Below are 22983 nucleotides of genomic sequence, written 5' to 3' on the forward strand. Positions count from 1 at the left end.
TCTGAGTCCGGCCACAGGGAAGTGCCCCACATTCAGGCCCTGAGAAGCATGATTACTCTGTCAGCAATGGGGTTTGAACCAGCAACCTTCAGAATCCCACACAGAGTATTTACTGTGTACAGGTTATTCACTTATGTGAACTGTATGACAAAAGTGTGAAACAAACTTTTGTTAGTGTCGGAAAAAACATGGTTAAGGTGGTTCATTAGCTTTTCAGAAATACTTTTGGACCAATCCAACTTTGTGGGTTTAAATCCAGTCTCAGGTGCTTCAGTTTGATAGTCGTTTTGTTAAAACCGTATTTTTTTTTTCTTACTGGCTGTTTCCTGAATACAATGATGTCTATTAATTGAAGAAATGCACACCTTTCCCGGAAAGATTGGTCTGTTTGTGAGGATGACTGAAAAATCACCGAGAAGAAAAGGTCATTGACAGCGAACTTGAGTTCCCCAAAGCTTTTGGTAAATGACTCACCGTCCGTCGGCTGGTTCGGTCGGGTTGAGACCTGACGTATAGCGTCCTGTAACGCACCAGAGTTTGCTCACTGCCGCCATATCACTAACACCACGGCCGGTCCCGTTTGTAATGCCGCCGGTCAGAATTAGTTACCCTATTGTTTTGGTTAATGTACATAGAAGAGTCAAGGCGAGTTACATTTGTTCATATGGACTGCGAGCGATCACGTGCATAAACTGATCAAAACGTTTAAGTATTTATAGGGTAATTATATCCAAGTAAAATATCAAATTAACTAATATCCGTCTTTATTTTATAATTAAACGTAGGCTATAAGGATAATGGATGCATGAGTAAAAAAATAAAATCCCTTATGTTTAGGAAGCTTAGACCATAAGTTCTCACCCGTGTGTGTCTATAATATAATTAAATTTAATTAACCTTTACGATAAGTGATCACGGGGTTGAAAGCGGAGGTGTGCCGTACTGTACGAGAGAGGATTGGCTGTACAGGGCTATTCCCACTCCGTTAGCCCTAAAGTAGCTGGTATATAATGACGCGGATTTGCTGCTTTCAGGACAACGCGGGGTGATGATAGTGAAAAGCCGGTGCAGTACGGACTGAAGGACGAAAATCGGTCTGGATACAGAAGAAAAACCTGCATCTTATTTGCATAAGTCGTATGTATACTTTGGGAAAGAAAATATTTCTGAAACGATCCATCCTATTACAGCTACAAAAACTTTGTTAAATAACTATTTAAACATTAATTCTTTATACAGGGGTCTAAGTTCCTAAAGACCGCAGTAGAATTACTATGTGTTACTAATTAAAATAAACACCAGGGGGCTAAAGGCTATTTCTTAATTTACTCTAGAGCAACAGCTACACTATTTTACGTACACTGGGGGGAAAAAAAGGAAAATTCGAGGTTAAGTGCGAAAAATATGTATCTCAAGATCTATGTTGTTAAATTATAACAAAGATGAAGTACCTTCGTAAGGCAGTCAGAGCAGAAACTATTCTCAGTAATGCCGTGACATGTCGACCATAGATGATATCGATAGGCAATTATTTGTGTACTTTGTAATTTTGTGTAAAAATTCTTTACGTAAGTATGTTGTCGTGTGTGTGTGCGCATGTGTGTATATTATCTATGGAATGTTAATTGTATGTAGACGTATTAACACAACTTGTAGGCCTATAAATATTGAAATGGGTATACGGGTAGTTGCGGAAATAATATTTTCAAATCTTGGCGTAATCCAAAACAGGTAATACTGTATAGACCTATCGCAGGTCATATAATCGTATACTGGGCCAATTAGTGCATGATGAAACGATATCTCACATGGAGGTGATTGAAAACAAGGTCTTCATATAACACAACCGGTAAAACATGTTCATTAGTCACGTGTGTCACAGTAGTCTGGAAGGTGGAGTGGCCAGGCTTATGTAGTGTAGTGTTGTTGTTTTTGTCTGATCAGGTTGTCTAGCCCTTCACTAGCCATGAGCTCTTCCCACCCTCTGCACATCCACTCCCCCTTGCGCGAGAGCCTTGACCTGTCCACGGTGGCGGGGACCCCCGTTTACCTGAAGATGGACTCCAGCCAGCCCTCGGGCTCCTTTAAGATCCGTGGCATTGGTCACCTCTGCAAAGCGGTGAGGGGCCTCCTCTGGGAGTCCGTCCCCCCAGAGCTGAGCTGGGGGGTTGGGGGTCTGAAGGGAATGGGAGGAACCAGTCCAGACTGGTTTGAGGTCATTGAAAAGTACTGGGCTGACAGTGACTTACAATTCTGTAAAGCATATCTTTTCCTTATATTCAGTTTTCATTCACCTAAAGTTACCAGGGCAGGATGGCTCAGTGGTTAGCATTTTAGCCTGACACCTCCTGGAAAATCAGTTACAGAAAACAGGTCAATGACTGTAAAGGTAGCCAAGCACATTTATACAGCCCAATATGAGTCGGATTACATATGACTACTCATGGTTCCTTTTGGGACTCAAACCAGCAACTTTTGGGTGGTGAGTCAACACCCTTTGCCGCTGTGCAGCCCACTGGCTGGTATGCCTGGTGTGATGTCAATCCCTTTCTTGCAGTGGGCGGAGCGAGGCTGCAAGAGAATCGTGTGCTGTTCAGGTGAGCAGGCCGCCAGGTTCCCCCCCCCCGCAGGTTCCCCCCCCCACAGGTTCCCCAGCACCTTTTCTTATTATTAGTGCCTCCCTGCCCTGGCACTTGAAACCAGTATCAGTGGCAAATATACAGCTAATGAACCACATGTTAGTGTTGTTATAAATTTTATTATTTTTTAAATCCTGGGACAGAGCCTCTGTGGCAAAGGTCAAGACATCAGGACAGATTTATAAAGGAAGGACTTGCATAGTGTCCTGAATATTTTGCCTATATTTTCTCCTTTGAAAGCATTCCTTTCAGATTGCAATGGAAATTTTCATTGCCTATGGCCAGAGGTATCTATTAGCAGGAACGACACAAATATTGGCAAAGACACGTTGATTTTAGCAGACGTCGTTGTCCAAAGCAACATGGGACACCCCCGGGCTCTGTCCTGAACGCCTGTGTCTGCTGCAGGCGGGAATGCGGGCATGGCAGCTGCCTATGCTGCCCGCCATCTGGGCATGCCTGCTACCATCGTGGTGCCCACGGTGACCCCAGACTTCATCCTACAGAAGCTGAAGGACGAAGGGGCCACTGTGAAGGCATACGGCAAGGTGAGCCTCCATCATCATCATCATCATCATCATCGTCGTTGTCATGGCGACATTGGCTTGCCGCCACGCTGCCCGGGTATAAAAGCCGGTATTTCCACAGATGCTGATGGACACTCTGGATTATGCCAGACAGCTCATAGCCAACAACCCCAGCTGGGTGCTCATCCCCCCCTTTGACGACCCCCTCATCTGGTGAGGTCCCGGGGCAGCATTCATGTGATCGGCAGCAGCTAGCATGGCATAGTGTAATCCCTAAATCACACAACTGTCCTCAAACCCATTCAGGCTCTGCAAAGAGAACTTTTAAGATTATATTCACTTAATTGATTCTGGGGGAAACTGTCGTGTAAACAGTACATAGAGCACAGACAAGGCGCAAAGACAGTATACATAATGCTCACAAGTAACATAGTGTAAAACAGGGGTCACCGACATGGTGCCCACGGGCACCAGGATGCCCCCAAGGACCACATGAGTTGCCCGCGGACCTGTTCTAAAAATAGCACAACTCACCAGTGAGCAGCGTAAAAAAATTAATTTTATTCTTCTTTAGTCACATTTGCATTGATATAGATTTGAAAATGACACAATATCTAAAAAAAGCATTTAAAACATGTTTATTATGCATGAAGTTTAGATAAGTTTAGGAGGGCGTTTCAAACTGGTAGCCCTTCGTATGGCTCAGTACCCGTGAAGTAGCTCTCAGTTTCAAAAAGGTTGGTGACCCCTGGTGTAAACAAATCAAAAAGTATACAGTGCACAAATGGAATATGCTGAAAAACAAAATATGGCAGAATATTAATGAAGCAGATAATTAAGAAGAATAAATAAATTGGTGGGTGGTATATTTGCACCGGATTTGTCCTATGGCAGGAAAAGATGAGCGGCATTCTGATGTGTTATGGCTGGGAGGTGGCAAATAGAAGGGCAGCAGGTAGAAAGGATCCCCAAAAGTGCTCCAGAGCGCGATGGAGTGGAATGAGCCAGTTGTTTCGATTATTTGTAAGAACAAGAATCAAGTGTTTACACAATAGTCAGCAGTCCAGTTGTTCAGCATGTTTTAAAGCTGTGATGTGAAACAAGCTCATCACTGTGGTGATGTGCATTATCGCCGCGTGTCACCAGGGAGGGCCACGCGTCATTGGTGCGGGAGCTGAAGGAGGATCTGGAGGTGAAGCCCGGCGCGGTGGTGCTCTCCGTGGGCGGCGGGGGCCTCCTGTGCGGCGTGGTGCAGGGCTTGCGAGAGGTTGGCTGGGGGGACGTCCCTGTCATTGCCATGGAGACCGCTGGCGCGCACAGCCTGAATGCCGCGCTGCGTGCAGGACAGCTGGTCACCCTGCCTGAAATGACGAGGTAGGCCAGCCGCTGGTGTGTCCGTGCCCGTCGGCCATGGAGACACTGTAACGCTGAGATGAGGGGAACATGATCAGACTGTGCGATGGGTGAAGATAGTGATGGGACCCTCCCGTACAGTATCGCCACGACACTGAGCGTGAACAGAGTGGCTGCTCAGACGCTGAAGCTGGCTACTGAGCACAGGGTCTTCTCGGAGGTGGTGACGGACCAGGAGGCCGTCAAGGCCGTGGAGCTCTTTGCAGGTGACCTCCTCGTAGACGATGTATTCACGTCCGGCCGAGACGGGGTAAACTGCCCACCCAGGGGCAGATTTCGACCAACTTCTGCATCTTTTCCTCTACAGACCACGAGAGGACCTTGGTGGAACCAGCCTGTGGTGCCGCTCTGGCGGCCGTTTACTCTAATATCATCGATCGGCTGAAGACGGAGGGCAAACTGCCCCAGGATATGGGGCCGGTGGTGGTGGTGGTCTGTGGGGGCAACATCATTGGCTTAGGGCAGCTGCAGCTGCTGAAGAAGAAGGTGGGCTTGACAAGCTAGGCTGTTAAGCCCCTCCCACTCCTCCTCCAGCACCCTTATCTGCAGCTATTGGGACAGACCAATACACCCTTCAGCCTCAGTGTCCATAAAGCAGGGGTGCCCAATCTTATCTGCAAAGGGCCGGTGTGTATGCAGGTTTTTGGGATAACCTTTAGGTCAGCTGTTCAAACCCAGGTGTGAGGACTCTTCATCCAATCAGTCCTCTAATTAGTAATCTAATTAGGGAGTTGCAGCGAAAACCCGCATACACAGCGGCCCTTTGCGGATAAGATTGGGCACCCCTGTCATAAGCCCATGGAGGTAACACTGCCAGCAGTTTCACAGGAGAATGCCAGGAGCCTCATTAGAGGCATTTAATTGTATTTCATTTTAATCTAGATGTATTAATTTACATTATATTCATTGTTATACTGAATGTAAATATTTTTATTATGTCATGTGGTGTAAGTAAAAGGGGGTACAAATCAAGAAGCAAGTCAAATTTCATTTATGAACAAATTTGTATGCCTGTATGCTGATGGGTGGTTCTCAGATTTTTTATCCCAAGGTCTGTATCAGATTTTTGTTCAATGTTAGAGGTCCAAAACAATTTTCAATAGCAAAACAGCATTTTATTAACTTTAATGAATTAACAATGACCTTTGATGTAGATGTCGATATATATATATAACAAAAATGGGAACTTTAACACTCGCTGATCATTGCAACTCTCTGTCATCGGGGGTGGGGATTGATGACGAAGTTTGGTGGTCCTACATTGTATTTTTGTGTTCAACCTTTTTACGTTAACCATTTTGATTCATAATGTAAGGCCACAGGCCCCACCAGTCTGACCTCTGACAAGCTGGCAATGTTTCACCCAGTGGCCTAAGGCAAAGATTCACCGGCTCTGACAAGACTGGACCCAAATTACCAGATCGCCACATCAAAACGGACACCTCACCCCCACAGGGTGGCCAGAACCCTGCAGCCAAATTCCAGCGACAAGGCCTGGCTGCTGCAAGACACCGATGCATCCTACACTCACTAACTCACACCAACACAGGAGCACCCATGTTTGGTCTCGTTTGAATGGTCGTTATTCAACATCATTTTAAGGGTATACGCAAGTACAAAGAACTAGGATGCTGGGAGTACGCACGCTACGCTGCTGGGAGTATGTGCGCTACGCTGCTGGGAGTTCGCACGCTACGCTGCTGCGCGGCGGGAGTAGCGGCCAGAAGTCGTACGAGGCGGAATTTCAGTGCAGAAAAAAAAATTGATGTTGCGCACAGGAAACACAATTTGGACTTGCAGTTCTCTTCGTTCGTATGTCTGAAAGTAGAGGAGCATCTGTACATTACTCCCACCCCTCCATGCACACAAACACACAATAGGTATCGATCTTCGTAGGGTCTCTTCTTTCATATGGGCATAACCCTAATCCCAACCTAAGCACAAGTAACCAAAATCATAAGTAACTAAATAATTGATGGTAATACTCCTAAACACTAATGTGTAAGACAATACAATCATTGTCACTTTTATAAGTTATTAGAAAATTCCCTGTTTATTGAGTTGACACTGTAAAACCTTTAACAAACATTCCCATTAATAACTGAATATCATATGCAATAAACAAAATACATTAAGTATTACAATGATTTAACGAACATTCAACCTCATAACAGGCATGCAACCCCTTTACATTAAGAAATGTGACGTAATTGAATGTGACGAGGCTGAATGTGATGGGGCAGAATGTGACAGGGCTGAATGTGACGGGTGAATGTGACGTGACTGAATGTGACAGGGCTGAATTTGACGTGACTGAATGTGACAGGGCAGAATGTGACAGGGCTGAATGTGACGTGACTGAATGTGACAGGGCTGAATGTGATGGGGCAGAATGTGACGTGACTGAATGTGATGGGGCAGAATGTGACAGGGTTGAATGTGACGGGGCTGAATGTGATGGGGCAGAATGTGATGGGGCAGAATGTGACGTGACTGAATGTGATGGGGCAGAATGTGACAGGGTTGAATGTGACGGGGCTGAATGTGATGGGGCAGAATGTGACAGGGCTGAATGTGACGAGGCTGAATGTGAGGGGGCAGAATGTGACAGGGGTGAATGTGACGTAATTGAATGTGATGGGGCTGAATGTGATGGGATTGAATATGTTGAATATTTATAAAATTATTAATCAAGTTTTCCCCCTTATAGTGCTGAAAATCTGAGCTTGACAAAATATGTGTATAAAAATGACAAAATATTTGTCAAAAGTGAAACACAAGCTTACCACTTACAGTACTCTACCATGCTGTCAAACTTATCAGACCATTATTTTATGGGGATGGGAAAGTGGTTCCTTTACAGGGTTGAATGAAACACAAAGGCAAAGGTAATCACTTTAATTTCTCTGAAAATCCATGTCTTTGAGAAAATGTATAATCCATGAGAAATGGGTACCTTAATTCAATTTAATCAAAAAGTGCAATATTATTTAACATTGTTTACTCAAAATGAATAATGCGTGTGTTATGATGGTTAATGGAGACAGGCAAAAATCCTAATAATCCAAGGAACAACAACCATAAACTTTGAAATAAATTTTAATTTCCCTGTTCTACTGCACATAAAAAAATGCAAGATTTTGATATGTGGTAGCTGAAGCATATTTTTTATCTATGTTCTGTAAAGTCTTATCAGTAGGATGTCTTGGATATTAAAAGTACTTAAAAGGCACCAAGACTGTAGAACGACCCTAATATAACACGGCTGTTCTTACATATAGTCGCATGAGATGAGGACCATCATGCATTTCACTGGCCTTGGGAACAGACAAGGGATCAACAAGGTAGAATAAACAAGTGCTACTCTGACAAAGCTTGCCTGGAGAATGCATCACCTACCGCATGCAAGGCATGTGACTCTGTAAATTGCTCTGAATTCTCCAGCCAGTTGTGGGCGTACTGCAAATTTGAGCTGAGTCAGAGATGTTTGTCAAAGGGTGAGCAGGACAAGACGTTTTACTGCTTTTGTTGGATTGGGCAAGTTCAGAGGCTGTGCCCTTAATACCGAAACCTGATTGGTCAACAGGTCCTAAGGAAGGAAAATGATGAGGCTCCTATAAATGAGTCATACCATCTTGCTCAAACCCTCGACGTACAAAGCATTCCCCTTCACGTACAGGATTGATGCAGACACTGATTCCTGCGCAGCCAGCCCTGAAAGACTGTACTGTTCGGCTGAAGCCATTTTCAGCCAAAAACATCATCTGCAGGTATCTGGAGGAAAACCAGGAACCACACAGGGAATGTAACAAGTAAGGGCGAGAGGATGACATGGAGAGGCGATCAGTCATCTCTAGTCCGAAATCCTGGTCTCATTGTTGACTTTTCTTTTTGAAAGAAAATATGATATAATGGATAGGACAGCCAACCACAATGCTTTAAGACAGCAGAACAAAAGCACACAGATCATTTGAAATTTAGTTGGTGAACAACATTCATTTCTACTTGGCCAAAAAAAAACAACAGATGCAGCAATTACATCAAGACAACCTCTTTATTGTTACACAGGAATCTCGAAGTCGGTTTTTCCTCCTCTGTAGAACTTTATTCAGACATCCGTGTTAGATTCTGATGTGCAGAGGGTAGACAGAAAAGTTAATCCAACCATAAATAGTAATAAATATCAAGTAAATGTACAGCACACTTTACTGCAACATGTGTGTCCTTTTGTCCTCGACGCATTCTTTGCTAGAGAGAAGCTTGGTTAGCAGCGTTTATCTGTCACGGCTATCCTCACCTTTAAAAGAACTAAACAAAAAAAAAATATTGGCAAACAACCAACTCCTGTCACTCCCGAAAATGACAGCACCCCTCATAGGAGACGGCTGCCACAGCACGCACGCCAGGCAAAGACGACAGTCTCTCACTTACACAACATAACGCGTTTTCACCAAAGGAATAAGGAACATAGAATCCATCTGAGATACAATATTTAAGTGATACATTACTGGTCATTTTCAAAACTGGAAAGAAGTGAGGGAACAAAAAAAATCCAATGCAGACCATTCACATTCAGACAATTTTTATAACCTATCTGGAAGAAAATAAAAAACCCTAAGTGAAGTGAAACTGCCTTTTCCAAGGCTGTCAAAGTCAAATGTAGAATACTATTTACATTTCCTTAAAGTACATGTTTCTTTACAAAGCGGAAAACATTTGTTTTGGAGGCGGCAAAAAAAATGACCAAAATAAAAAACAATGAAAACAAAAGCCTGTTTGCTGCCTCAGGTCCTCTGCTAAAGGCAATCACTGATAGACCAGGCCCTACAGAGGTGGGGGGGCACCTGGGCTTCGCAGAATGCACAGGTCTGGCTAAGCAGCACACTATCTTCCTTTGAGGGGGATGGGGGGGGACACCACCCCCCACACTTGTGCCGCCAACAGCTAGTCAAACCGAAAACAATCACCCTCTACAGTCCGGTGCAGGGGGGCAGCTTCGCTTTGAGTAATACTTTTATACATGACGTCTTTATAGATTTGAATATATGCACCCTTTAACATAGGTAGATAAGTCGTCCTTTAACGATGCAGCTTTCTATGCAGAAATATACAGTGTCGTCCACAGTGCTGCCCGCATGCTAGGCCTGCATTGTAGATGAACAGCCAGCAGGTGGCAGGACCCCGATCTCGGCACACCTCCGAAACGGGCCGCGTCCCACAGCCAGCTTCATCCCGAGAGCACAGCGAGGCTTGGAGGAGGACCTGTCACACCTGCTGCTGTAATGATGAGGATAGTAGGAGGACAGTCATGACCCTCCCACTTCACTTGGTGGCCTTTGACCTTTCACCTCTGTACCTGTTTTTTTTCTTTTTGGCATTTTGATTAGCAGTGGCTGGAGTCCCACAAAGTGATTTCCCTCTCCTTGAGAAGGGGGTGGCATCCAGAGCCAGAACAGAAGAATAGAGAGAGAGAGAGAGAGAGAGAGAGAGAGAGAGAAAGGGGGGAGATGGCCAAGGAGATGGAGATATTTCACAAAATGCCCATAATATACTTCAGGTACGGAACGCCCCATTGTTGGGACAAACAGCAGAAACGTGTGTGAGAATGTACACCATTGACAGATCACACTCTGGAGATGCCTGAACACACGGTGTTCCCGTTAAAAAAAAAAAAAAAAGGAAAATTAAAATAAATTTAAAAAGGTCTAACACCGCTTCTCTTTCCTCAAAAAGGAGCCCTGGAGAAACCACAGGGGTGAGAGGGCAGGGAGGGGCCGCCCCTCAGCCGCTCAGGGGGTCTTCGCGGTAATGGATGGCGTAACGCAGCTTCTCCAGCATGACCTCCAGGGAGGAATACTGAGGCAGCTTCACCATGAACATGCAGGTCTCCACGCGGATGTATCGCGAGTCAGGCGAGCCTGGTGAGAAGAGAGGAAGATGGGATACGCCCAACCACACATTAATATGCTAAACCACACCCCTGACGTCAGCCAATTAAATTAAGCCTCTGGCACGAGGGGGAGGGGTTTCCTGTTGCTTAGAGGTTTGGCCACCATACCTGCTGCCCCATCAGGAGGCGCGATCTTCATGGGGTAGGGAGGCACATGGGCCGTGTCGGGACCCCCATCCCTGCAGGGGCAGGTGAATGGGATGCGCTCCTGGTTGCAGGCAAACTTGATGAACTTGCAAAGCTCCTCTTGAGTGAACATCTCCAGGGCAGTCCAGAAGAACTCTATGTGCTGGTCGGTTTCCATGAGACCCACTTGGTACATGGTGTGTGCCTGGAGAGGCATGCAGAGTTAGGGCTGAGCAAGGAGGAGCTGGTACTGGACCAATTGTCAGTAAAAGGGGGCCATCTCAGCCAATCAGAGGGGCACAACTAAACCATCATCATCATCATCTCACTGGGGCACTGCCACAGAGACAAAGGTGCATTTGCCCTTCTGATCACAGTGCAGGAGGGACAGGCGACTGCCACAGTTCATATTCATAACTCCATCCATATCCAAACAGAGCAAAAACAGTAAGGTATTTAAACATCTTGCATGATCTTGCAAAACCTTGTTTTTAATTTATTTTATTAATTTTTTTTACCAGAAATAATGTTTTATTATTAATGCACTTACATTAACACATATCAAATAGCTATATTTATTAAATGATTTTATGTGATCCAAATCATTTTCAGTACTGTTTTTGGCTTACATGTCATCTATGAGCTTCCATGATCTTTCAGGAAGCTCCAAAAACATTCCTGTTTAACTGTCACTGCTGACTCGTGAAAAAGCAGTGAATGTCACACTTGTTACCTCTCATTATAATATTACTTTGCATTACATATTGTCTATATGAAGATGGAACAAACAATATGAAGTGATGCATGACATATACCTTTACATACCGAAATTATTTAAATGATCAACATTCAAAGTTAGCAGCCCTAGCAACACTACTGAAATAATGGTGATGATTGCATTGAACAATCAGCCATTTTCTGTAGTGGCACTAATCTGCACCAGCAAGCTCAGCAAGTTTCTCTGCTTTTTCCAACTGAAAAGAAAATATGCGGCTCAGTTTTCCTTGTGCTGCACTGTATCTTAAAATGTCATATTCAAACCTGTCTTTTCTGAATTTGTATGAATCGGTAGCTTTTTGTAAGATCATCAGATCTGAATTTGTATGGACTGGTTTCTTTTTGTAAGTATGATACATTTTACTTAAGTACTTTTAAAACCAGGGCCGGGCTTCCCAAAAACGGTGACTCTTAGCATCTTATGAAGACTCTAAAGATATATCTTACGAAAGGTATTTGTTTTCCTACACATTTCCTGAACAATCTCTTAAGAGAGTGCTCAAGGGAAAGCTTATTAAGTGTGACCTTAACACACCAGAACACTTGATTGGTTGACATCGATGGCTTGAGAGTCGATCATTTCCTCCATGCAGTAACTGTTTCACTGCTGCATGAGAGAAAGTGGTGTTCTTTATAAAAATAACACTGCAGGAATCCTTCAAAATACTACATTAAAAAGGAATGTGGGGGAAGTCATAATTAAAATACAAAATTAATAAATTGAATCATCTAACCGCAAATATGATTTTTGCCAATTGGGTGCACAAACCCGCCTCCCCAGATATTAGTATCACCATTTTATTTTTATTTGTTCTATAAAACACCTGCGTATGTGTCATTGATATCGGGAGGAGCAATGGCACAATAGCCGAAAGAAAAGTTGCATTACTGTCTAAACATAAGAGAATGTCATCAACCTCATGAACTAAAGTTTTCATACGGTGACTTTGGGGCATTTAGAGAGCTGTGTGCATTCCAGGGGTGTCAGAAATAGGGCGAAAGTGTCAGCAGAACCGCCACACCCCCCCTTCCCAATTAGTAAATAAGTACATAAGTACATCATTTTTTTTCTTTATTGATGTAAATCTGTACAGCACTTTGGTCATCCTCAGTAGTTTAAAAGTGCTCTGTAAATAAACTTTGATTTGATTTGATATGATAATCAGAGCATTCCTTTTCTGTCATTATGAATCCGTGAGGCCAATTCGCTGCACATTCGGAGCACAAGGATGAAACCTAACGAAGATTGTACTCATGTATCAGACAAAATTATTTTATGATATGGATCATATGGATTTTAGTTAAGTAATATTTGGTTATGAAACTGTACCCTTAACAGTGTTATTTTGAATGAGCAGTACGAGCCAACAACACTAATAAGAGACAGCTAAGAGAGGCTCAGACCAACCTTACGAAAGAACATCTTACGGAAGATATACTTAACTAAGAACATTTCGGGAAACAAGTCTGAGTGTTAAGAGATAACTTAAGGTAGAACTTACGAACGTTGCAGCATTAAGGTTTTGGGCAAGTCGGCCCAGGTTTTTTACTTTTGCTTGAGTAGTATTTTTACTGGATGACCTAATAATAATAATCAATCCTTTATTGTCACTCATGGGGAAATTCTTTTTACGCCTCCCTCAACTTGCTCTTTGTGGAGCATGCTGTCTGCGAAGGGCAGCCACCTGTAGCGGCGCCCAGGGAGCTAGGGGTTAAGGGCCTTGCTCAAGGACCCACAGACATGCTGAGGCTGGGTTTGAACCGGTGACCTTGTGATTACAGGCACACAGGCCTAGCCCACTGAGCCACACGCTGCCCCTTCTACTTCAGTTACATTTTGATGTGGTTTCTAAAAAAAGTTTTCCACCACTGTTTAGAATACACATACATTGTGAACAGTTCCGTGTCCATTCCGCATGTGAACGCACAGCAGTCCATGTGCAGAGAAGTACCGTATGCCTCAGCCTTTAGGATCAGAACATCTCTGTACAGCGTGTATGAATATATCAAGCATGTTTGATATGTATATTAAAATGGTGGTGGGCCAGGGACAGTACCTTGAGGAACTCCAGATTGATGTAGGGCAGCCCGCATGTACGAAGCTCCACCTCCAGGGGGCTGAGCAGGGTAAGCAGCTGCAGGGGGATGATGGAGCCGAGCCCCGCCCTGACGGCCGCCATGCACTCGGCGTTCTGCAGCTCGCGCAGCCGCAGGGCCCTCACTGCACGCGCATACACTTCCTTATTCTCCCAGCTGCGCACACAGAAGCAATTTGCATATGTATAGCTGCATACATTCACTCAGGTTTCAGAAGCACCACAAAGCCACTGCTCTGCGAGCTGTACCTGACGCAGAGGCTGCGGCCCCCAGGACACAGCTCCACCTCCTCCCCAGTCATGGTGACGTAGGTGAAGGTGCAGCACGGCCGGCTGGGTGAGTCGGGACTCTCGCCCGAGTGATGCTGGGAGGAGATCTCCGCACATAGAGCCTCCAGCTCCGCCTCCTCGCTCACCTGCGGTTCAAAGATTCAGAATCAGAGCATTTGAAAGCCAAGGCGTAGCCATGTTTACTGTGGGTTAGTATGGTCTACAGAACAGGATATGATCTCTTCTGAGCGCTCTTGGGCGTCTCGTTCTCCTACGTTCTCAAACTTCTTGACGTAGTTGTAGGTGATCAGGTCTGCCTCCTGCAAGTCGACATCAGGGTCCAGCGGCTCTCCCACAAGACCCTTCCAGAATGAGCCCAGAAGGTCCAGGGGCAGCGGCACGTCAGCCCGGATGCCGATGCCTAGAAGCTGCCCAAAGAAGTGCAGCAGCTGCTCTTCGGCATAGCTGATGGGGCAGGGCGTCAGAATGTACTTCCCCTGGTATACACACAGGGGGAGCCAGTCAGCAATGCAGAATGCAGCACTACATGCTGGGATGGTGGGAGAAGCAAGGGAAGTACCTTGTTGCGGTTAGCAGCAGAGCTAGGGCAGGGCAGCAACAGGGACAGGGCCGAACTCTGGAGCTCCTTACACACCTGCCACAGGAAGTGGCGGAAAGAACCACCTGTGAAGAGGAAGGCAGAGCATCACCACCTGGCAGGGCAGGGAACTACGACAGGCAGTTCCATCATCTCAAACATGCAGCTATACACGTTTAGAAAGTCAGGTGATTACTGTGCCCGTCCAGTAAACCATATTACTTCTATAATTAGCAACACACTTTTCCTGCTTTCTTGCAACAATAAACCTGCCCCTTCCACCTCCCCTCTCTGTGGTTTTACCTCAGATGCCCAAGAGGGAATTTTTAACTCATTCTTTTTTCTCCTTTTTAAAAACTCTATCCTCATACACCATGCCCAATGAGCATCCATCCCTGTGTCACATGGCTCAGGTCATTGCCCTGATTGGACCGATTCTGACAAAGGAGCTTGAAAAAAGCATTTGACTAAAAATCAACACAAAGTTAAAAGCAAAAGCAAATTTTCTAAATTGGCGTAGCCAGTTTATTTATACCCTTGCCCTATAAGTTTTTTTCAGCTGTAGTCTTAGAGACGTACCACATTTGGCATTTTGGCCATTAAATGAAATTCTGAAAGCAATTAGAGGAGGCGGCCGTGAGCAGACGAGCTCCTACAGCAGAGCAGACGTGCTCCGGGTTTTGCCGGCAGGGAAACGTCATTTATAAGCACCCTCCACCCCCCCAGCCTTCCCCATAATAACCCCATCAATCAGCCAGCTTCCTATGGCGTGCACTCACTGGTGCCATGCACCTCCTCCCCGGTGAAGCGGATGTTGAAGGCGTAGGTGGGGTCGCCGCCGCTGGCCAGTTTGACGCAGAGCTGCGAGGAGGGCACGCAGGACAGCTGCCGGGCAGCCTGGCAGAAGTAGGTGTTCTCCGAGGAGCGGATCTCCCCTACACGCATGAGCGCGAACACACCGAAATGTCAACACAGGCAGATCTGGGGTTTATACCAGTTATTTGATGAGAGAAGACTGCAGGTTCAGTTAACAGTTTGTTCTCCTTTTCTCCTTCCCTCACCTCCCACGATCTCCAGCGGGTCCAGGGTGATCTCAGGTGCGGCATGATCAGCTGTGCGCTGCACGGTGGCATTCAGCACGCGGTTCATTACCGTCACTTTGGTGTCATAGAATATCAGTCCTGTTGATCAGTGAACAGGATTATGGGTAATGGTCTCTACGTGTTGCTTCACCATGGAGCAATAGCCTCTCAGTGTCACTGATCGGAGCCAGATAAGCAGACAGTGGGTCAGCTTGGATATATAGTATGACTGGGCAGGGGGCTGGAGAGAGGAATCACTATGATACCACTGACTGACGCTTTTATCCGACATACTTCTGTGGTTTTCAAACAGAAATTCAAGCATGGTTTCTACTGCTAAGTCAATATTTGCAAACAGTTAATTTAAAAAAAGGGAAAAAGAACAACCAACACAAGAAATATAAAAGGCAAGTGTGTAGGATGGGGTGAGGCGCGTGTGCACTCCTGGGTGGCCGCTCTCACCCTTGGCTTCGCACAGCAGGGCGGCGATGCTGTTCTGGTAGCTGGTGGTTGGTCGGAGCTCGATCAGCGGAAGGAAGAAGCTCTCCAGGGTGGTGTTGAGGGACTGGAGCAGGGCAAAGCGCAGCCGGAGACTCTCACTGGCAACGCCTGAAACGGGGGAACAAGGATCTGCATTGCAAGGGCCCTGCGCTGCTGTACCAATTAAAACAAAGAGTGTCAGGTGCGTGGGTGTGTGTGTGCTTGGGGGGGCGCACGCTAACCGAGCAAGCAGGCCACGCGTGGATCGGCTGCGTCTGCCGGGTCCAGGTAGACCTCGTGCGGGTGCAGCCGGCTGGGTGTGATGGCCAGGTGGCGACACAGCCGGTTGACGTGCTGCACCAAGGCCACATCCATCTCCAGGGTCCACTTCTTGGAAGCCTTCTGGGCGTGGCGAGCATCGATGCAGGTGCACCTGGGGGGCGAGGGGGGGGGGGTCACACATCACCACACAGGTTCATGTATGCTGTTATGCAATGTGAAGTAAACCCCCCGAACACAGTGAAACCTCACAGAAGCACCCTGGCACGCAGTGAACTAAACACTAGTGAACGAACACAGACAGCATCTCCTTCGCTCACAGAGCCGACCTCTCAAAGTGCAGGTCGTAGCCACAGGCCAGGATGGCCCTCCAAACACTGCGGATGTCCTGCTTTGCACGGTCCACTGTGAACCTGTGGAAGCCCTCCAGGGTCAGGTATTTTTCCTCGGGGACTGGGGAGAGACAGCAGGAAACTGGGAAGGGTGTTTATATTGGACACAGCAGACATGGCCGCGTCTTACAGTCAGCTAGACCTTTTGCCGAATTAACCATGCTAAAGGAATTAGTGAGTAACACACAACCATAAGTAAGACCTTTACAATAAGGACTGGCCCAGCTGGAGCTCTCCACCCCGCTAGGACCACAAGTACCTTCCTGCTTCTTGGCGGGAGATTTCTCCATGTCCTTCTCGTCAGGCCTAGACTTTTCTGGAGACTTGGGCTTCAGGACTGGCTTCTTCTCACTTAGCGCGGTCCTAAGGGGTGTGGGGGAGAGGACACGCTTTAGCTTCCTCACCAGGCAAACTCAGGCCTGATGCTGCTGGTGAGCTACATGAGAGCTTAAAAAAGCCGCGGAGCTGAGAAACGGGACCGTTAAAGCTCTCCTGAGTGTGGGCAGGAGGTCAAACTGCCATTCCAGAAGCTTAAGAACAACCTTGAGAAGAGATGGGGAGTATTTTTAATGCACCACATGTATTTGCCTACACAAGACACACAGATATGAATTACGAAACAAATTCTCAGCTCATCTCCATCTGTACAGAAACAGGCTAAAAGCCGCTGGGATTAACCACCATTCTGTGCCACTTCAGCTCAGCATTACCTGTTTTAATACGTCTTCTAGGTCAATGTGAGAGGACACTGGACAGGGAGGCCTGAGCGTTACACAGACCGGGGTGACATGGTGACACTGCATGACATGATGAAATACACGACAAGCGGCAGGACAACCTGGGGAAGGGCAAGAGGCACCAAACGGGGGCAGCATGATAGAGAACACGGGAGGCCGGGTCCCTAAGGGCAGCGTGGGGGGGGGGAGATGGCGCTCACCTGACGCTGTTCAGCACAGACTTCTCTTTGGTGGGCGGCTTGGTGACTGGTCGCTTGGTGCTCACTACCTTGCCCTGGTGCTGCTCTTTGCCTGCTTTGCTGTACTTGCTCTTGCTGGGCTTGGGAACGCCATATTTTCGGAGAATCTGTAAGCACACAATGATGTAACGACAGGGAAGGGTAATAACTGCCACTCTGGACGAAATGACCAGGCAGGACAATATGTTTGCATGGATCTGGGACACCGAAAGCCTGGAGGCTGACAGCTGACAGGTGAAAGATGCAGGACTACCTGAGTGAGCTGGTCCTCCAACACCTTGTTGGGGGGCCTCACATTGGTGAAGAAGACGTGCAGCAGGTTCCCAGGAGTCTGTGCGTTTATCTGCTCCTTGCTCAGGTAGATGTCGGACACCTTGACGGGCTTGGTGGGGGTCAGGCTCAGCAGCTGCTCTGAGAGGACGCAGCTCTTGAAGATCTCCGTCAGCACGTCGCGGGCGCCCGGCACCAACTTGTCACCTGACCAAATCACAAAGCCGGCTGCTGGTCAACGACCATATTCTACATGTAAGGATCCATAAGATAACATAGAAGAACGAGGATGGGTCTCACTATCTGGCTGTCTCTCTGTCTGTTAGGCAGGCAGCCTGACAGACAGACAGAAAAGCAGGCCCCCAGGCAGGCCAGCAGACAGACAGACAGGCCATCAGGCAGGCCAGCAGACAGATAGACAGGCAGGCAGGCCAGCAGACAGACAGGCAGGCAGGCCATCAGGCCAGCAGACAGACAGGCAGACAGGCCATCATGCAGGCCAGCAGACAGACCTCTGAGGGATTTGTCCATGAAATAGTCCTCAAGGGCAGAGCTTCCCTGCGTGTCAAACAGGCTCTGGTTCACACTGGAGGCAGTGAGGATCTCCTCATTCGTCATCTCCATCAGCTCATCCTCCCCTTCCAGGCTGGATAGGCCAATCAGGTCGCTGCTGTTGAAGAGGCTGGCACGGATCTTCTCCACTTTGGCCCGTGCACGTACCTGTTAGAGGGAAGACCTCACAGGCGTGACACATGCTCCAGCACATCCCACCTCAGTAAGATATAAAGCACTTCTGCATATGTATCATGTAGCTGGGGACGCACTTGGGTATACATTTGTAACAATTTTTAACATGATGACATTAAATGCTGCAGGATTTGGGTATATGACCCTTGATTCAGATAAACATACAAAAAACCAACAGTCCCTACTGCTATTATACTGACACAACAACGCATCGTGATGCATTGTGGGGGAAGGCTGTCTGTTATCCTGCACTACAGTGATGTCATCCTGTCATACTATTCTCTCTGGTTCTTTGGAAATAACTTCCTACATCTAAGCATGTTTGCAGAGGATTATGGGCAATTCTAAAGTAAACAGGATAACTACCATCAATGTATGAGCGTTAGCGATCAGGCAAGGGGGAGGCGAGGCCCACCTCGATGACAGCATAGCCTTTAATGGGCCGGCTCATCACAGCATTGTTGTCCAGGGAGGTAACGGTGTACATGGAGCCGCCGTCGGACACCGAGGCACTGTCGCCACTGTCCAGCTGCTCCCCCAGGCTGCCCAGGCTGCCCAGGCTGCCGGTGCTGCACAGCGAGATGTCCAGGCTCTCCTGGCTGGACACCGTGTGCGGCTCCAGAAGCCCCTGCTGCGGCAGAGGTCCGGAGGCAGCGACGGTGGCGGTAGCGGCGGTCGGGGCGGCCAGCAGCTCCTGGTCCACGGAGAGCTCGCTGACGGTGCGTGACACGCCCTGAGACGAGCTGCAGATGGAGGTCTGGCTGGTGGAGGCGGAGGCGGTGACGCTCATGGCGGGGGTCACGCTGCTGGAGCTGTCGGGGCTTTCGTTCCCCCCCAGGGAGGGTGGCCGCTCGGGCCCGGGCGTGGCGGCGGTGGCGGCCTTGGCCTCCTGAGCAGCCGGCTTGGGCCGCTTGGGATCCTCCTCCTGCAGTGGGATGAAGATCTCATCCTTGAAAAGGCCGCCGTGAGCATTGCAAGCGCGACGGATGGCGGCGCGGACGGTGGCTTCCTCCAGGTGGGTGGGGATGCCGGACAGGACCAGCAGGCGGCTGTGGGCAGTGGGGCCGACCAGAGCCTGGCAGGCGTCTGCAATGGCGTCGCTGGTGACGCCCAGTCCCTGCGGGTCCTTCTTGGCCAGGTGCCGCAAGATCATGAGCAGGGTGAGGCCGCGGTGAAACCAGAGCATGTCCTCTGGTTTTCCAGCGGTCATGCTGAGCAGGGTGCCGTCGCTGTCTGAGAGCCGGGCGCCAGCCCCCACCGAGCCGGACGCCCCCCCTCGTTTGCCGGAGGCCACGGCCGCTGCCGCCACGGCTGCCGCTGCCGCCCGATCTCGCTTCATCTTGACCTTCTTGCGCTTGGACAGCAGGCTGGGGCTCTGTGGCGTCTGCCCCGGTGAAGAGGAGGAGGACGAGGAAGAGTCGCTGAGGCTGGGCGCAGCACCGGAGGACAGGGCACCCATGGCGGTGCCGCCCACGTTCAGTGGGAGGGTCACCTCGGCCACCGCCAGGCACACCTCCGTCAGCGCGTGGAAGTAGGTGGAGAAGCGGCCTTGCTCGGCCCCCAGGCCGAGGGCCCCGCCGGCTGAGACCCCCGACCCCGATGCCGCCCAGCCCTGCGTCTCGCGGTCGTATAGCTTGCGCAGCTCCGTCTGCAGTGCCATGAGCACGGCCAGGCAGGGGTTGAGTAGCAGCGCGATGGAGCTGGAGATGCCAGTGGAGGTGCGCCTCTGCTCCAGCAGGTGGATCTTTCGGAGGAGCTCAGCCAGAAGGTGGAAGGCCAGCTCCTTGATGCAGGGTGCCAGGTCGGTGGTCCACAGCAAGCCGCCTGCCAGGGGGGGGGGGGGCACGGGGGGAAAGCAGCTGAATACCAATTTATATTTAATCAATCTAAGTGCCAATGGGAAGCCGGTATTGTGGGGATAAAGGAACCAGACTTGCATAATGGGGTCAGAAAGGCTACTTCACCAGAATTATACTGACCTGCAAACATGCAGGTAAGGTGCATAACTGTATACCGTCACTTGAGACACTTACATTTCTTATTCTGCCTCTTCTGTGCCATATAGCGAAAACTGTCACATTACACTGTCAAAGCTTTGCGCCAGAGTAACTCGCAGTAATGAATATAATTATGGCCTGGAAATCTCAATGTGTCTCATGGGCAGTGGAGAGGTGATACAATGGCGCTATAATCTGATCAGGGCAAAGGCAGTGGAATCATTACCAGGCTTTTCCAGCTGTGAAAAATCCCCTCTACTGAGCATGACCCACAAAAGCTGTCTGGTATTTATCTTCTGCAACATTACGGGTTCATGGGGCTCTAACCCACCCAACAGCTCCACCACTTGCAGCAGCACGGAGGCGGGCACAGTGTCCGGCTCATCCTCCGCCCGCTCGCCCCCCTCGCCCAGCGTCCACGTCAGCAGCTGCTCGGCAAAGGCCAGGGCCAGCGGGAACTCCAGCGGCAGGGAGTGCAGAGCCAGCACAGCTCCAGGAGGGGGTGACACGCCTAGGGGACAGTGACACCACACAGTGCTGTTGACTATTTATCTGACAGCTGAAATCGTATGCCACCCTGGTCAACAACTCCAGTATCGAGTCAGACTCCTAAATTAGCTTAAATATAAGACCTATCTGTCCAATAAAAATACTATCTAGGCAAACACATATTGGCAAAACTACAGCAACCACAGGACCAGGACTGGTTTAGTCGGGTGTTCAGCAAGGACAAAGGCACTGACCAATCAGAGCAGCTCTTCATTGGGACACACAAGACAAGGCAGCCTGCTCAGCAAACTCACCCAGCTTGATGTGCACCTTGTCTGTGGGGATGATGATGGAGGGATACTGGTTGGTGGTGGGCGGGGGGGTGAGGCCCGTGTTAGAGGGTGAGGCATCCAGCGGGTAGCACACGGCCTCCGTCAGGCTCAGCTGCCCATTGCGTCGCACCTTGTGCCCCAGGCCATACACCATGACTCGAGCCCAGGGGGCCTTGTAAAGGGAGGAGCTGGGGAGACATGTGGCATGTTGATGTCAGCACACTAACACATGGCGATTGGCCAAGGCAAAACACCAATCAGGGGACACCACAGAACTCGGAATCTCACCGACTGCCGGCAATCAAATCCCTCATTACAGGTCAGGACAAGCACAGCGTTTTAAAATTGCAATTCATGAGGTCGTACGGTCCAGACAAAGCCAACACCATGGCAACATTAAATGACAATTCTGACCTAATCCTTCGCATAGGTGATTACAGGGATAATGACCGAAAAGATTAATATTTCTGAAGATTTCCCCTCCAATACATTGAGACTCATACACTGAGATCAAGATTAACAGATAAAAAACCCTGGAAAATACAAGTTCATATACGGAGAAGGGAATAAAGGAGGAGAGGGAGGGAGGGAGTGAGCAAACGCACTCTTTGCGGCATCCCAGCTGGCTCTCCTTGCAGGACACGACGACGAAGGCTGCACCAGGGAAGTTCACGTCCATGCTGACCTTGGACTCCGAAACGGGAAACTCCTCCGACGTAAACTGCTCTGGTGCGTTCTTCAAAACAAACAGAAATTAGAAACATTTAACCTGTTAACCCCGACAATGTTAAACACGGTTATGCAAAAAAAAGAGGAAACTTCAGAGTTTAGATGTTGAAAGATGTCAGAATCAGGAAAAGCATGGGAATATGCTTTTATTCCAAGAGAATGTGAACAAGAGATCCCTCTCACATGCAGCTGATAGAATTTACATGATTTACCACTGCAGGGCAAGCAGGACTATGAGCTGTTCGAATCGACAGAACGCCACATGCTTGGGCAGCTGACTGTGGCTACACTGGACTTCCAGTGACACCGGTGTGGGATCACCACCATGTTCCATTGAGGGTAAGGCGCTCTCACCTGCAGGAAGCTGCAGATCTGCTTGGTGAGCTCCAACAGGCTCTCCTCGCCCTGGTGCAGGGCGCGTGTGATGGCCACCGTCAGCCACTCCCGGATGGGCCGCGCATTGCCCTGGTAGAAGAGGTCTGTGGGTGAGCAGCTCTGGCCCTGCAGGTTGTGCAGCAGCGACTGGGCCAGCAGGATGGAGGTGGAGCTAATGGTGCCATCTGCAGAGCAAAGAGGGGAACTGCACTCAGCTAAGGTTGACAGTAAATGATACTGAAAGCATGACGTTAAATGGTCTCCCCCATGAAAGCTTCTCTTCTGTAAAATGATACTACAGGAGAGAAATTTAATCCGAAAAAAATCATGACAGACTGCTGATGACACTTGATAATTGATTTTAAGAGGATTTTAAATGGCTGATGGCCTTAATTCAGTCTTTCGCTGCAGAGGTTGCTTCAGACTTTCTCGCTGTCCA

At 48.4% G+C, this 22983-nt stretch overlaps 2 protein-coding genes across 15 annotated transcripts in view; one reads left to right on the plus strand and one right to left on the minus strand.

Annotated features, from left to right (window-relative positions):
* The first annotated feature begins 1014 nt into the window (after positions 1–1014).
* On the plus strand, positions 1015–5554 carry LOC111850569 (L-serine dehydratase/L-threonine deaminase). The gene is made up of 8 exons (XM_023824574.2): positions 1015–1137; positions 1945–2119; positions 2558–2597; positions 3048–3187; positions 3288–3379; positions 4313–4540; positions 4661–4785; positions 4887–5554. Exons 2-8 carry the CDS (start codon positions 1967–1969, stop codon positions 5081–5083), a joined length of 975 nt encoding a protein of 324 aa, XP_023680342.2. The 5' UTR covers positions 1015–1137; positions 1945–1966; the 3' UTR covers positions 5084–5554.
* Positions 5555–8614: 3060 nt separating this feature from the next.
* The window catches only part of LOC111850557 (probable E3 ubiquitin-protein ligase HECTD4), a 51439-nt gene continuing 37070 nt past the window's right edge, over positions 8615–22983 (minus strand). For all 14 annotated transcript variants that reach the window (XM_072709162.1, XM_072709161.1, XM_072709154.1 and 11 more), the window contains exons 57-76: positions 22524–22729; positions 22046–22176; positions 21423–21628; positions 20951–21130; positions 19038–20446; positions 18388–18595; positions 17859–18082; positions 17567–17712; positions 16889–16992; positions 16567–16690; positions 16201–16391; positions 15941–16087; positions 15458–15577; positions 15176–15331; positions 14379–14482; positions 14074–14295; positions 13778–13944; positions 13490–13685; positions 10638–10860; positions 8615–10497 (exon numbers count right to left, since the gene is read on the minus strand). In XM_072709162.1, coding sequence (XP_072565263.1) covers positions 10361–10497; positions 10638–10860; positions 13490–13685; positions 13778–13944; positions 14074–14295; positions 14379–14482; positions 15176–15331; positions 15458–15577; positions 15941–16087; positions 16201–16391; positions 16567–16690; positions 16889–16992; positions 17567–17712; positions 17859–18082; positions 18388–18595; positions 19038–20446; positions 20951–21130; positions 21423–21628; positions 22046–22176; positions 22524–22729 — 4601 coding nt within the window. In that variant the 3' untranslated portion in view covers positions 8615–10360. The remainder of the gene's footprint in view (positions 10498–10637; positions 10861–13489; positions 13686–13777; positions 13945–14073; positions 14296–14378; positions 14483–15175; positions 15332–15457; positions 15578–15940; positions 16088–16200; positions 16392–16566; positions 16691–16888; positions 16993–17566; positions 17713–17858; positions 18083–18387; positions 18596–19037; positions 20447–20950; positions 21131–21422; positions 21629–22045; positions 22177–22523; positions 22730–22983) is intronic.

The sequence above is a fragment of the Paramormyrops kingsleyae genome, chromosome 2, assembly GCF_048594095.1.
Source record: "Paramormyrops kingsleyae isolate MSU_618 chromosome 2, PKINGS_0.4, whole genome shotgun sequence".
Taxonomy (NCBI): Eukaryota; Metazoa; Chordata; class Actinopteri; order Osteoglossiformes; family Mormyridae; genus Paramormyrops; species Paramormyrops kingsleyae.